The sequence below is a fragment of the Manihot esculenta genome, chromosome 12, assembly GCF_001659605.2.
Source record: "Manihot esculenta cultivar AM560-2 chromosome 12, M.esculenta_v8, whole genome shotgun sequence".
Taxonomy (NCBI): domain Eukaryota; kingdom Viridiplantae; phylum Streptophyta; class Magnoliopsida; order Malpighiales; family Euphorbiaceae; genus Manihot; species Manihot esculenta.
This window is the reverse complement of record NC_035172.2, coordinates 31,410,301-31,425,694: the sequence shown is the minus strand read 5'-3', so window position 1 is coordinate 31,425,694 and position 15,394 is coordinate 31,410,301. Positions and strand designations below refer to the sequence as shown.

The following is a 15,394-nucleotide window of genomic DNA, read 5'->3' as shown; positions in this document are numbered from 1 at the left end:
AATTGTCGAAAAGCTTGCAACACACTGAAGATCGGAAAAGCAAATCACTAATCACAAAAGGAAGCAAGAGGCCTAGAGCAGAAAAGAAAAGTGAAGAGAAATGATAATTATTATTTTTAAAAATATTATAATTAAAAAATTAATAAAAATTATTTTTTAATATAAATAAAAGATTAATATAAATAAAAATTATGAAATAAAAAAATATATTATTTTTATTAAAAATTAAAAATTACCCTTATTTAACGAAATAATAACATGTATTTTTAATTATTTTTATAATAAAATATATTTATAATTTATTTTTAATTAAACACATCCCTCACATCAAATATATAATAATTTAAAAATATTTAAAAATTAAATTTTATAAACTAAGTTAAATATTCTGTTAGATAAATCTATTTTTTCAAAAATAAAGTCCAATTAATTGTAATTTAAATAAAAGGGGACCAATTCCTAAAATCTGGCCTGAACATTTATCACATTAAGAATGATTTTAAATATCATTTAAGTAAATTTAAAATGTTTTTTGAAATAAAATTTTTTGAAATAATTTAAACACATAATTTATTTATTTATTTAAATTACTTTTGAAAATATAAATAGAACGACAGATTTTTTAAAAAGATTGAAATAACGGAGGTTCAAATTAATTAATTTATTTAAATTGTTTTAAAAATATAAATAGAATAAAGAATTTTTTTTAAAAAAAGTTGAGAATAAAACCTCAATTTAAATTTATCAGAGGAGTAATATAGTTTTAACCATTAGTCTTCACTTCTGTTGCATTAAGCCACGAATACTCATTGCATCTGCTATTACCTTGAGGATTTTAAAAAAAAAAAAAAAAAAAAAAAAAAAAAAAAAAAAAAAAAAAAAAAAAAAAAAAAAAAAACTATAAGGCTCCGTTGATATTTTTGAATTTTTTTTTTATTTTTTATATTTAAAATGCATAAATTAATTAATAAAAAATTAAATTATTTTAAAAGAAATGACGTCTTTTTTAAAAGAGAAAATTATTTTTATATTTTAAAAATTTTATATAAAAACATATTAATATATATTATTTTTTAATTATAATTTAATAAGAAAAAAATCATTTTATTGGAAAATATTATCCATGCAATATATTTTCTATAATATAAATTATTTTTTACATATAAATAAAAGTTAAATACAAAAATTTACATAAAGGCCCCCAAGGGGTACAGAATTTTGTGGAAAGTCTAGTGAAGTTGCGTTATTGACATTTGAACAATCATTTAAGAGATAATTATTATCAGATTTTTAAAATTTTAAAAAATTTATTGATCTATCCATATTTTAAATTTATTTAATTAAAATATTTTTATATTTTATAAAATTAAACTTTTTTAAAAAAATATTTATATTATTTAATTTTTCTAACCAACATTTTATAAATTAATTAACGATATTTTTTATAAAAAAATTAAACATATTAATTTTATAAAATATAATTACGCTTTAAGTGATTAATTTTAAAAAGATAATAAATTGTTGCATTCTTAAAAATATAGAAATTTAGCGATTTGTTTATTTTATAAAAATATTTTTTAATTTTTTAATATTTAAAATTTAATAAAATTAATTAATAAAAAATGTGTTCTGATTAAAAAAAATTAAATCAGTTTAAAGTAAATAACTTTTTATTTTTAAGTTATTTCATTATTTAAAAAATATTAGTAAAATTGTTATATATAAATTTGTTACTATATTATTTGATGGTTCGAGATTTACAGAGAATCGAGTTTACAATGGTTAGGTAAGTTTAAATAAGGAGAAGGTAATCTCTCCCCTTTATTCTCTCCTTTTTTATCCGTTTGTCCTAACGGTTCCAGTTACAGTGTCATCTATCTCTATTATATAAGTTTATACGTACGAAACGCCCTCTCCACATCAAGATCAGGTGGCTATTTAATTTTTATCGGTGTGCGTATAGATAGAACTGCGAGGTGACTGAGTCTGTTGTCCTTTTTTCTGTCATGTTTCAGGGCCAAATTTAGTGTGAAATAATTGAGATCCACTGGAGGTCCGACTTCAAGATCCAGGCCAACTCGTTGAAAAGGCCCCTGATCTGTGGATCATGATTGCTATCATGAGGTCTTGTATCGGAGTGGTTAAAAAAAATTATTACAAAAAATATTTTTTAAATATAAATTATTTTCGCAAAACAATTGAATCTTAATAGTAATTCCAGCTAAAACAAATACAGAAAATGTTGGTATCAACACGGGATTCCATATTAAGGCGTCCTAGCGATATATAGCCCATTGGGCTAATAGTAGATATTAGCTCAGATGGATTTGGCCCAATAAGCCCACCTAACATCACGATCGCAAAACCCTAGCACCAGTAGTATCTTAGCTGCTCATCTGTATATATTTGCCCCAATCTTTTTCCACTTCCGCTTCCTCATTACCGCCGTGCTTGTCTCCTCAAAACCCTAGCAGACTCCACCGCCACCACACACAGGCACCATGAAGTACAATCCTAGGGTTTCATCTTCCCGGCGCAAGAACCGGAAGGCCCACTTCACGGCCCCCTCCTCCGTTCGCCGGATCCTCATGAGCGCTCCTCTCTCCACTGACCTCCGCCAGAAGTACAACGTCCGATCTATGCCGGTCCGCAAAGACGACGAGGTACAGGTGGTTCGTGGGACATACAAGGGCCGCGAGGGTAAGGTCGTTCAGGTTTATCGCCGCAAGTGGGTGATCCACATTGAGCGCATCACCAGGGAGAAGGTGAATGGCTCTACAGTCAACGTTGGTATCAATCCTTCTAAGGTTGTTATCACCAAGCTTCGCCTTGACAAGGACCGCAAGTCGCTGCTTGACCGCAAGGCCAAGGGTCGCGCTGCCGCTGATAAGGACAAGGGCACCAAGTTTACAGCTGAGGATATTATGCAGAGTGTTGATTGATTTTGAAACGTTAAGTGGTGAAGTTTTTCATTTCCAAATATTCAATGATAGGATGCTTTCTGTTCCAAGAGTTTTTTTGATATTACTGTTATTATTCTTAGTGGCATGTTTTGGATCCAAGAATATTAAGGGTTTTACTTTATGTGAGTCTGGATTTTGGCAATATCTTATCTTATATTTGGCCTTCTTCGAAAATGTCTGAATATGTTTGCTATTATGCTGCTCAGTCAATTTTGGCCTTTGATTTGACGTATTTGTGCTGTTTATGGTTGTGATTTGAGCTGATGCCAGTATTGTTTTTTTTTCTTTAACAAGGGAGGAATGCTGATGTATTTAGTAATTGATTTTTGTTGATTCGGTGCCTTGAATACTTGGTATCAAGCCAACGAGTTAATCAATTTCTGGAATTATAATTGACATGATTAAGTAGACCTTGGAAATTGTATGATTCTATGATTACTAGCTTCTGGTGTCTGATATTATTAGGAGTTCTATTTTTGTGTTGTCTCTTTTGGCGTTGTCAGTGCCTGCGTTAGAATCCTCATTGCATATTATTGTGTTTAATTTTGCTTTCTTTTTGTGAGGTTGTTCAAGTCTATTTTGGGTGGTTTTTGGTATGACCTTCATTTTGTCTTTTAAAGTGATAAATGAATGCGTGCTGTGAATCCTTATGAACAGGATTTATATGTTGATTGAATATATGAACATGTAAAACAAGAGTATATTATTAAGCTCTCCAATTGTCTTGTCTTCTAAATTTGTATCATTAACTTATACTGCCTTGTTTTTCTTGCAACATTAAGTTGTTTCTGCCCCTTGTGGGATACCATTTGCTTGACTAGAAAGTTAGATCTTAAATTGGCTTTGCTGCCTGATTTGCCATTATTGAGGTCTTTCTTCGTGTGTTATGCATAACTAATTTCTTCTGCAATGCCTACTTCTTTGGTTTCTTGGTTGAGATGGTTAGAAATAAGCACTTGATTTGACTGGTTTCTTATGTTCTGTTATGGTTAGAACTAGTTTGACTAGTTTGTTTTGGCCCCTTGATAGTTTATTCGATGAGCTTCCATAACACTTATGACTTATTTGACAACTGATGGATGAGCTTGTGACTTATTTGACAATGGATGGATGAGTCCTCTCTTTACTAGGCTAGGGAGTTCCTCTCCTAAATGTTGGCCCCATTTCGTGATTCATATGCATCTAACTCTATGCTAGTGTGGATGGCCATTTTGTATTTGGATTAAAAAAAATGAATGTTGGTAGATGTTTTATGTATTTCATATTGTGTTGGAGATTGATTTTCTTTAGCAATTCATTGTTTGCTTTTGCCCGATCAGAGTATTTGGATTATAAATCAATGGGCCTGCAACTTGCAATCTGCATTGCCATGCTATGCTGTTTGGAGTTATCTTTAGATGTTCTGTACAATTAAGTCCCAAAACGTAGTAGTCACAAGTTAAAAATTGCTATGTGCTTTCACCATTTGAGCTGCTTCACTTTATGTTTAACGTACGCTCCAGCATAAATCTTGGATGAAATTTCGCACCGTAGATGCAGGGGTTCCCATTGTTAAGTTTCTTCAGTTTAGAATCCTTTTCTTTCGAACTGCATTTTAAATTTTAACGGCATGCTTTTTTCTATGAATCTGAATAGGTCGTTCATTTTATCAAATTTCTGGAAGGATGACTTGTACTATTATATTTTTCTCGGTTTAGCTCTTCTAGGATTTACTGTTTGTTCTAGTACTCTACCCCTTCAGTTTTTTAAATAAATTTTGTCAGATTTTAAATGAAATTGAATAATAAAAAATATTTGTTTTTAATTTTTTTACTAATTTTCAATTGGAGATAATGATACTTAAAGATTAATTCTCCTCATTTGGCAAAAAGAACTAAAATGAACTTTTAAAAATTATATAAAATTTTAATTTTTAAAAAATAAAAATTGAGTTCTTTCACTTAATAAATTATTAGCAAAATATTAATTAAATTGAATTCTTGATTCGCTAAATGCTCGCTCTTAATTGAATTAGGACAGTCCATTAGCATTCGTTAGGGAAAACTTCACAAAGTAAGGCAAAGACTTTAAAATTTTTAATTGAAATTTATAAATAAATTTTTAAAAAAGATTTTGAAAATTGCTAAAAATTTTAATGAAGTTTTAAAAAATATATTGAAAATTAACCTTTTATTTTAAACAATAAATTTTAAAATGATTATCATGTAATTTTTTTATTGTTATTTTATATTTTAACATTTTAATAATTCCATAAGTATATTATGAAAGTGATAGTTTAAATTTTAATAACTCTATATTTTGAACTCTATTTATTTAAAATATAACACATAAAAATTATTATAATATATAGAGTTATTAAAATTTAAACTATCATTTTCATAATATACTTTAAGTTATTTATATGAATAAAACTTAAATAATGAGAATTCAAATACATAAATTTAAACATTACCTAAATTAGACATGAGCACATTATTTTACTTTTGCATTATTAGAAATTGCCTATTCAACATTTAAATTAAAATAAAATGTATTAAGCATATTAATTTATGAGAGTCATAACCACTAACATAAATTAATTAGTAATATTGTAAAAGAAGTAAGCAAATTGACTAACTTATTTTGCTTTACATTTTGAATATCATTAATATATTTTGGAGGAATTCCGTTGCCTAACATCCGCATTTCAGTGGTGATTTTCGCTCATTCTGATCATTATTTAGTTGAATTCTACTGCGAATTTCATTTATGTTCATTACTATCAGTGGTTTCTATTTACTTTGCCAATGACTTTTTCTTTTTACTTGTTACATGTATGTGTTTTGGTCTTCGTCATGCTTCTCCGGTCACTGTTCGATTTTGATTTGATTTTTTTTTTTTTTTTTTTGTTATTGAATTGCAAAATGATTTTATTTTTGTTCGATTCCTGTGTTGTGAAGCGATACTGGTGCGGTATGGAGGGGCTAGTTATTTGCTTGGCTTGATTGTTTGTGTTTGGATTGGGTGATTTGATTTTGTTTTGAATGGTTAAATTGTTTGCTCTGTGTTGATTTGTTTATTTGGGTTGGACCTTTGACTTTCATGTAGCCCTCTTGTTTGCTCAATGAGCCATAATAATGTATTCCTTTACAGGGTAAAAAAAAATTGAATATTTAATAGGTAAAAATAATTTTTGATTCAAAAAAAAAAATAGGTAAAAATAATTTAAAAAATAAATGAATAGTCATTAATTTTTTAGTATAATTTTAATAAATGAATATTAAACTAATACTCATTGGTTCAATGAAAACCGCGTGATGGTCAGTGCTTTACGCGCAAGGCCCGCCAGTGGGCAGCAGCCCATTTATCGAGAAATGATTAGACCCGTGAAATTTCCTTTTGAACCACCCACCCATGAAATTTCTTGCTTACATAAAAAATTAATATTCTAATAATATTAACTTAAATATTTATATTAAATTTATGTATATTTATGCTATTTTTCATATAAAGTGACGATAATTGGGTATTGACATCCCGGCTCAGACTAGATCGTATCGAAAAGATTAAGTCTCAACTCTATTAAAACCTAACAGTCAAACCTGTCTCGTGTACAAGCTAGAACTCGTGTTGATGAGTTGGACCTGGTTCGAGTCTACACAGGAGAAGTCTGATTCTTTTTACTCCTTGGGCCCGTAAGATAACAAATTTCATAATATTCGGGATTGAGTCCACATAGTGCTAAATAGAATTAAATGGCCACATGACGATGGGAAAGTACGCAGTACGTCCATACACACGACCAGCGTGACTGTGGCAGGAGGGTACAAACTCAAGACAGCGATTACGCGTCACTAGACGACAAAAGGAAAAAGAAATAAAGGAGGCAAAGGAGAAACACACCAGACCAAACTTACCAAAATACACCTTGAGCCTATCCCTTACTGGATCTCAAGACATCAATTGGCGCGGTCTGTGGGAACGAAGGAGATTTTTTTCATCACCGGATTTCTCATCTTCATTTCACCCACTGAGATCCACATGCCTAATCACGGTGAAAACTATACCGCAAACACCCCAAACGACCTGAGTTCGACTCAGAAAGGATCACAGTTATCATTTTCTAGCCCGACCGCTCCAATAAGCCGGCCACCCACGTTATTTAACCCCTCGCTAAGCTCAGTGGAGATTATGTCTCGAACTATCTTATCTGACAAAGAACTGTAGAATATGGCTCTCCAGCTGTAGAATACCGCTTACTGGCTAGGCCAGATACTGCAACAGAGAGGGCTCAGCACTCCATTGAGCTTATCACCTGCCGTTGAGGGGTTTATCGTTAATGAACCTCAGCCCACACTAAACTATCAAGCCCCTCAACAGAACAGATAACAGAGATGGAGAGGCCAGTAGGAGGAATGAGCCGATAGCCAAAACAAGAGGTAGAGTAGTGAGAGAGCTCATCGAGAATGATGGGGCTGAGAGCTATTCCTCTGAACCAGCGAAAAGTTTAGAGAGTGAAGAGGCAGAAAGAAACTATCACATGGAGCAAAGGCCTAGGAGAGAGGACGTAGACATGGATCGAAAGTTAGAAAGGCTGAAAGAACAACTACTGATGAAATTGAGGGCATGAGACAGCATCAACCCCCTATTACCAACCTCATCACCGCTTGTGAGATGGGTTCAATAAGAGACTATTCCCAAAAAGTTCATGATGCCAACAATGGCAACTTATGACGAGACGGAAAACCCCAGGGAGCATGTCTTGAACTACAAGACATTGATGGAATTGCAAACTCATTCTGATGCCTTGATGTACAAGGTTTTTCCAACTACCTTAACAGGGCCAGCCTGGGCGTGGTTTAACAGCTTGGAGGTAGGAAGTATTAAGAGCTTTATTGACTTGGCCAACGTGTTCATTAGTAGATTCATCGTCGGGGTCCTTACGGAGAGAAAGACAAGCAACTTAGAAATCATTCAGTAGAGGAGGAACGAATCCTTAAGAGAGTACATGTCCAGGTTCAACTCTGAAGCTTTGTAGATACCCGAGCTTGATGAAGGAAGAGCCGTAGAAGCTATGTAGAAGGGCACTACCTCCCCAGAGTTCTTCAGGTCATTCTGCAGGAAGCCCCCTACCACCTTGGCATAGCCAGTGAAAAAAGCAAAGAAGTATATAAGGAAGTATGATGCCTTAACTACAAGCAAGTTTGCTAAACATAATGGAGACCAAGGAAGGGCTGGGGAGGACAAGAGACAAGACAAGCCGGAGAGAAGGTAAGATCGAGGACCGGAGGCATTGAACAAACACCGGTGGGAGAGAAAGGAGAAAAAATCCTAACAACCTCGCCTCCCTGCCAAAATTACTCCCCTGAATGTGTCCAGAGCTGAAGTACTTGTGGCGGTCTAGGACAAATACTTCATACAATGGCCCAAGCCCATGAAAGCATAAGCGAACAGAAGAGACCTGGACAAATATTGCCAATACCACAAGACTCATGGCCATGACACAAATGACTGTTACTAGCTGATAAATGAAATAGAAAGACTCATCAAAAGAGGCCACCTCGAAAATTTCATGAAGGAGCCAAAGGACTAAAGGCAACAACAGAATACAGCCGGGGAGAGGCCCAGGAGGCAGATCGAGGCACTAGTGAATGATGGCTCCAGTGGGACCATCAATATGATTCTAGGAGAAACTAGGGGTCGTATGAGTAGGAGGGGGAAGAACAAAAGCAGGAATGAAGATGAAAGTAGTGCCGAAGTGATGCAAGTTACCGATCACTCTCCAATAACCAAATATTTTTCCCTGGAGGATGCGCAAGGAGTGCAGATGCCTCATGATGACACTTCGGTCATCGAGGTTGTCATCCATAACTTTAGGCTTCAAAAGATGTTGGTAGATGATGGCAGCAAAGTAAATTTACTACCTTACAGGGTCTTCCAGCAGATGAAGATACCTGAAGAACAGCTGGTCAGGAATCAAGCCTCAGTCAAGGGGATAGGGGGAACCCCGGTAGCAGTGGAAGGAAAAGTAAAAGTAGCCCTCACCCTAGGGGAGCCGCCCTTATCATGGACTCACTACGCTATATTTTTTGTGGTGAAATTACCCCTGAGCTACAGTGTCATTCTAGGAAGACGGATACTTTATGACTTTGAAGCCGTGACCAGTATCTGGTATCTGACCATGAAGTTCCCAATAGAGGCAGGGGTTGGAGTTGTCCAGGGAAGACAGGAGGAGGCCAGAGCTGTATACCTAGCCACAGTGGAGGAAAAATGTGCCCAACTAGAGAAAATAAACCCTGAAGTTATGGAGGTCCGAGATGAGAAGAAGGAGACCAGGACTGAGCCTATGGACAAGCTAGAGACCTTCCCATTATCCAAAGAAGAAAGCAATAAGGTCTTCAGCGTCGATTCGAGCTTAGAAGAAAGCCAGAAGGAAGCTGCCGTGACCCTAATCCGGGAGCACGCCTCAGGCTTCACTTGGAAGCCCTTAGACATGCTAAGGATTGATCTAGAAGTAATGACCCACAAGCTAAAATTCCTCCCCAGAGCCAAGCCAGTGAAATAGAAAAAGAGAGTCTTTGGGAAGGAGAAACAGTAGGCTACAAGGGAAGAGGTAGAGAAGTTAGAGGAGGCTGGATTTATCAGGGAAATAATGTACCCACAGTGGTTAGCTAACCCTGTGTTAGTGAAAAAAAAGCCAATGGAAAGTACAGAATGTGTATAGATTTTACTTATTTAAACCAGGCCTATGCAAAATATTGTTATCCCCATCCAGATACTAATAAAATGGTCAACTCTACAGCCGATTTTGATTACTTATCGTCTTTAGATGCTATTTCAGGGTATCATCAAATCCCTATGGACAGGTCGGATGAAGAAAAGACCTCCTTCATAACTGAAGATGAGACATATTGCTACAAGGCTATGCCTTTTGATTTGAAAAACGCCGGGGCAACATACCAGCGGTTGATGAATAAAATCTTCAAAGATCAAATAGGAAGGAATACGGAGGTATACATTGATGACATGGTAGTGAAAAGCCAAACTTTTCAGCAACACCTGATTGACTTGGAAGAAGTCTTTCGGGTATTGCAACAATACAGAATGAGGTTGAAGAAATGTGTCTTCTTTAATAGAGGAGGGAAATTTTTGGACTACATGGTTAGTGGGAAAGGCATAGTACCAAACCCAGAAAAGATAGAAGCCATTCTGAGTATGCCCAAGCTCGGGATGTACAGAGACTCACAGAAAGAGTAGTAGCTCTTAACATATTCATGTCTAAGTCAGTAGTGAGATGTTTACCCTTCTTCAAGAAGCTATGGAAAGTGTCAAATTTTGAATGGTCAGAAAATTGCCGAGAGGCCTTCAAAAGCCTTAAGAAATTTCTCAGCTCCCCATATGTGCTTAGCAGTCCCCTGGCAGGAGAAGAGCTATTGATCTACTTGGCCGCATCCGAACAGGCAGTAAGTGCCATGCTAGTGGGAGAAGAGGCAAGACCCAGAAGCCCATCTTTTACGTCAGCAAGGTACTTAAAAAAGCTGAGGTCAAGTATATGAATATTGAGAAATTAGCATTTGTCTCTGTTACTGGTAGTGAGAAAATTCAAGATGTATCTAGAAGGCCACCAAGGAGTAGTGATGACTAATCTGCCCTTAAAAAAGATCTTATAGAGGCTTGAAGCTTCAGGACAGATGCTAGCATGGTCGATAGAAATCAGCTTGTACTACCTCATATACCGGCCTCGAACTACAATAAAAACCCAAACCTTAGCTGACTTTATAGTCGAATGCTCCTTTAGCTCAGATAAGAAGGAGCAGGATAATATGTTGCCGAGTTTAATGGAAGAAGGGGAAGGGAGTCAACGCCAGCACAAATTCATATGGAATCTGTTTCTAGATGGAGGATTGAGCACCACAGGTAGTGTGGCAGGAATTCTGCTGAAAGGGCCTGATGAGTTTAAAGTATATTACGCCTTGCGTTTTGGATTTTCGGCATCCAATAACATGGCAGAATATGAAGCTCTCCTAAATGGAATGTAGATAGCTTCAAGAGTGGGGGCAACCGACCTCAGAATAAACAATGGTTCTCAATTAGTAGTGAACCAAGTGACAGGAGTGTACCAGGCAAAGGATCCCATCATACAAAGATACTTAGTTAAGGTACAAGCTTTAGAAGCCGAACTCGGTGAGTAAGGAGTCATTGTCAAATACCAGAGAATACCTCGGAAAGAGAATAAAGAGAAAGACCTACTCAGCTCTCGGATGAAGTGTATGTGCAACATATTGACACCTCCACCTTCAAAAAGTGAGCGTCCATCATGCAAATTTATAAAGAACAAAGCTGGATGACTCCATACCTAGAGTATCTCGAAACCAAAAAATTGCTCGAAGACAAAGCAGAAGTTTGGAAAATTGCAGCTAAAGTGTCCAATTATCAAGCGGTGAGAGGAACCTTATATCGGAAGGGGAAGTCTAGCCCATGGTTGAGATGTGTAGGCCCGGAGAAGGCAGCTAAGGTAATCAGGAAATACACCAGGGGGTCTGTGGAGTTCACAAGGGAGCAACCACGTTGGCAAACAATATTTTTTAGTAGGGTTACTACTGGCCTACAGCAAAGAAAGAACCCGCAGAATTTGTGAAGAGATGTGATATTTGCCAAAGATTCACCAATACTATCAATAGCCTGGCCACATCGCAATCAAGCATATCAAGGCTGTGGCCATTCTCGCAGTGGCCAGAAGAGGTTTGTAATTGTGGCCATAGAGTACTTCTCTAAGTGACCTAAGGCAGAGGCAGTACCCACCATCGCAGCTTAGAAAGTAATAGATATTATATACGACAATATCATATGCCGATTTGGGATACCCAGGACGCTCATATCAGACAATAGAAAGTAGTTCGACTGTAATTCTTTTCGAGATTTCACAAGGAACATGAGCACATGACACAACTTTTTCTCAGTGACTCATCCACAAACGAATGGCCAAACCGAGGTGACAAATCGAGTTATCCTCTAAGGGCTGAAGAAATGGTTAGATTGTGCTAAAAAGAATTGGGTAGGTGAACTGCATAGCATCTTGTGGGCATTTCGGACTACACCTTGAACACCAATAGGGGAGACACCATTTGCACTAGTATTTGGAACAGAAGCTGTAGTCCCTATGGAGCTACAAATCCATACTCACCGGATCCAATTCAACGATGAAAGCACCAATGGTGAGAAGTTGAAAAGCAACCTAGATACCCTAGAATAGATCATGGATAAAGCACAAGTACAAACAGTTGCTTATCAGCAGAAGGCAACTTGGTATTACAATCAGAAAGTCCGAGAAAGGAACTTGAAGGTCAGGGACCTAGCCCTGAGAAGATTGGAGACCACGGGAAAGAGAGCTGCTATGGGAAAATTAGCGCCAACCTAGGAGGGACCATTCGGAATCGCCAAATTCATTAGATCCAGAGTATATAGAATCGAAGATCTGTAGAGAAATCCAAAACCTCACGCCTAGAACATTCAGCACCTAAAGAGGTATTTTCTATAAAGATTTGTAATGTAACTATAACGACCCGGAAACCGGACCGCTAACGGCGCTAGGATCCATATCGACTTAAGGTCGCGGGGACCTGTAGCAAGCCTACTATACATCCTGTACATCTGATAAAATCCCATACATGATCAACATTTCCATAAAAACTTAAACTTTTTCATACACCAAGCTTGACCTGAGCATGCACTATAACTGTAAACATACAAACCCCATACTAGAGCCCTCATCAAATGCTCTAGTTGGGTCAACATTACATATGTCAAGTCTGGTTCAACATAACTCATCATTTAAAACATTAACATAAGATCATGTACAAAAAGGGATTAACACTACTATTAGGGCCAAGCACAACACTAACCCATAAAGCATTACTTTACGTCATTATATTACATCATTTTACATTACATGTCCACTACTAATCTATTACACTTAAAACAATCTTCAACCTTGATGACTTCCCGGTCTATCCTGAACCTGCAAACCTGGGGGTTAGGAGAAAGGGGTGAGCTACTAAAACCTAGTGAGTAGAGCAGTAAATACAGTTTATAAACATATGCCATTATGAAATGCATCACAACATAAGTAAGTCACCTTAAGATGGTACTGTCACCAATAGCCCTCTACAGATCCAATCAATTTCCGGCCCTCGACGGAGCTCCTCAGGACTTCCTCTTAACATAACATAACATGTCCAATTGTGCTAGGGGCGTAGAATGGGCAACCCTGGTCTTTCTCTTACTCTGTGCCAGGGGCGTAGAATGGGCAGCCCTGGTCTTTCCGTATCACATCATATCATATCATATCGAGGACTAATGGATCATCCAATAACCATCCACATCAACAATAATTAATGCAATGCGTCATATTCGTGAATTCTAATGCAAAACAACCTAATACATATCATGGCATTCGTGATGCATGGATCATGCTAAAAAGATTTCATTGCGTTGAAAATAAAAAAAGTTCTGTTCTACTCACCTTTGGCTGACTCTAGACTAACTCTGAACCAGCTAACACTGCTGGCCTCCTCGGTTCCTCGGGTCCGATCCTACACAGGTGGACTCAAATGAGGGACCAAACAAACTCTAACATGAATCTAAACAACTCCCCAAGAACCCTCTAAAACATCACCAAAACATGCATAGAAAACATGCAAAGGAAGGCTGGACAGGGTACTTTCGGCGGCAGGTTCGGCGGTCGAAAGTCCCTCTAGAGTCGAAAGTTAGGCACTTTCGGGGGCAGGGTTCGGCAGTCGAAAGTCCTTCCAGAGCCGAAAGTCACCCACTTTCGGGGGCAGGTTCGGCGGCCGAAATTCCCCTCCAGAGCCGAAAGTCCAAACTTTCGGGGGCGAGTTTAGGCAGCCTAAACTGCCTTCCCTGGCAGGTTCGGCGGCCGAACCTGGATCCTTCTGAGTGACAGAATCCGATTCTGCCATCCCACATTCAGCCATCCAAATTTTCCATCATGCATTAAAACTATACTAAAACATGCATAAACATATTTTCAAGCATATAGGGGCATAAAACTAACCTATACCCCAACAACCATCACATTTAGCATACATTTAATATTAAGGGTACATAAACCCTAACATTTTACATCTAGCCTAATCATGCATCAAAACCCTTAACTCCTTCTTAAAACTTACTTAAAACATGAAAGAAGAGAAGGATCTATACTTACCTCTTGAAGATCGAGAGGAGGGTGATCCAAACTTGAAGATTGGGAGAAATCGAGCTCCGGGGGTCTCCAAGCTTCAAAAACTTGATCTTAGCTTAAAAATCTTCAAGACAAAGTAAAAACTCATCAAAAACATGAAAGGATTGAAGAAAAACAACAAATCGACCATGGAAGGGCGAAATCTCACCTATGTCCGAAAATAGAGAGAGAAAATTCGTCCATTTTCGGACAAGGGGCCTTTTATAGGTGGCTGGCCAGACCACCTTCGGGGGCCAAAGGTGCCTCCGCAAGAGGCCAATGTTCGGCGGCCGAACCTGGCTTTTTCCTTCCTTGTTCTTTTCTTTCAAAACTCATTTTCTTTCTTCAATAAAACCATAAAAACATGTAAAAATATTTTAGAAAACCTTTATTTTACCCTTCTAGAAGGCTCTGACATCCGAGAATTCTGGATTCCAACGAAAATTCCGCCAGAAGGTAGGAATTCCAGTGCCGGGGTCTAGCCGGGTATTACAGTAACAATCATATTAAAAATATAAATAAAATTATCTTTTCTACTCCCAAAGCACTTTTGAATAAATGATGGAGACCCTAATGAGGTGGGTGACCAGTCTTGAAAATAAGATCGCCGGTACTACAAAATCGATTAGAAAGATAAAGCCCTCAATGAGGTAGGTGACCAGTCTCAGAACAAGACTGCCGATACCATAAAACCGGTTGGGAAGACGAAACCTTCAATGAGGTAGGTGGCCAGTCTCGAAAATAAGATTGTTGGCATCACAAAACTAATTGAGGAGACAAAGACCCCAATGAGGTGGGTGACCGATCTCAAAACAAGACTGCCAGCACCACAAAACCGGTTGGAAAGACGAAGCTCTCAATGAGGTAGGTGGTCTGTCTCAGAAATAAGACTGCTGGTACCACAAAACTGGTTGAGGAGATGAAGACCCCAATGAGGTGGGTGACCGATCTCGAAATGATACTGCCGGTACTAGAAAACCGATTGGGAAGATGAAGCCCTCAATGAGGTAGGTGACCGGTCTCAAAAATAAGACCGCTAGCACCACAAAATTAGTTAAGGAGATGAAGATCCTAATAAGGTGGGTGACCAGTCTCGAAACACGATCGCCGGTATCACAAAACCGATTGGGAAGATGAAACCCTCAATGAGGTAGATGACATATCTCAGAAATAAGTTTGCTGACACCATAAAACCGATTGAGGAGACGAA

General features: G+C 37.1%; 1 protein-coding gene across 1 annotated transcript; it reads left to right on the top strand.

Annotated features, from left to right (window-relative positions):
• The first annotated feature begins 2,420 nt into the window (after window positions 1-2,420).
• On the top strand, window positions 2,421-3,105 carry LOC110627446 (60S ribosomal protein L26-1). Its single transcript, XM_021773752.2, has one exon. It carries the CDS (start codon window positions 2,502-2,504, stop codon window positions 2,940-2,942), a length of 441 nt encoding a protein of 146 aa, XP_021629444.1. The 5' UTR covers window positions 2,421-2,501; the 3' UTR covers window positions 2,943-3,105.
• Window positions 3,106-15,394: the final 12,289 nt, after the last annotated feature.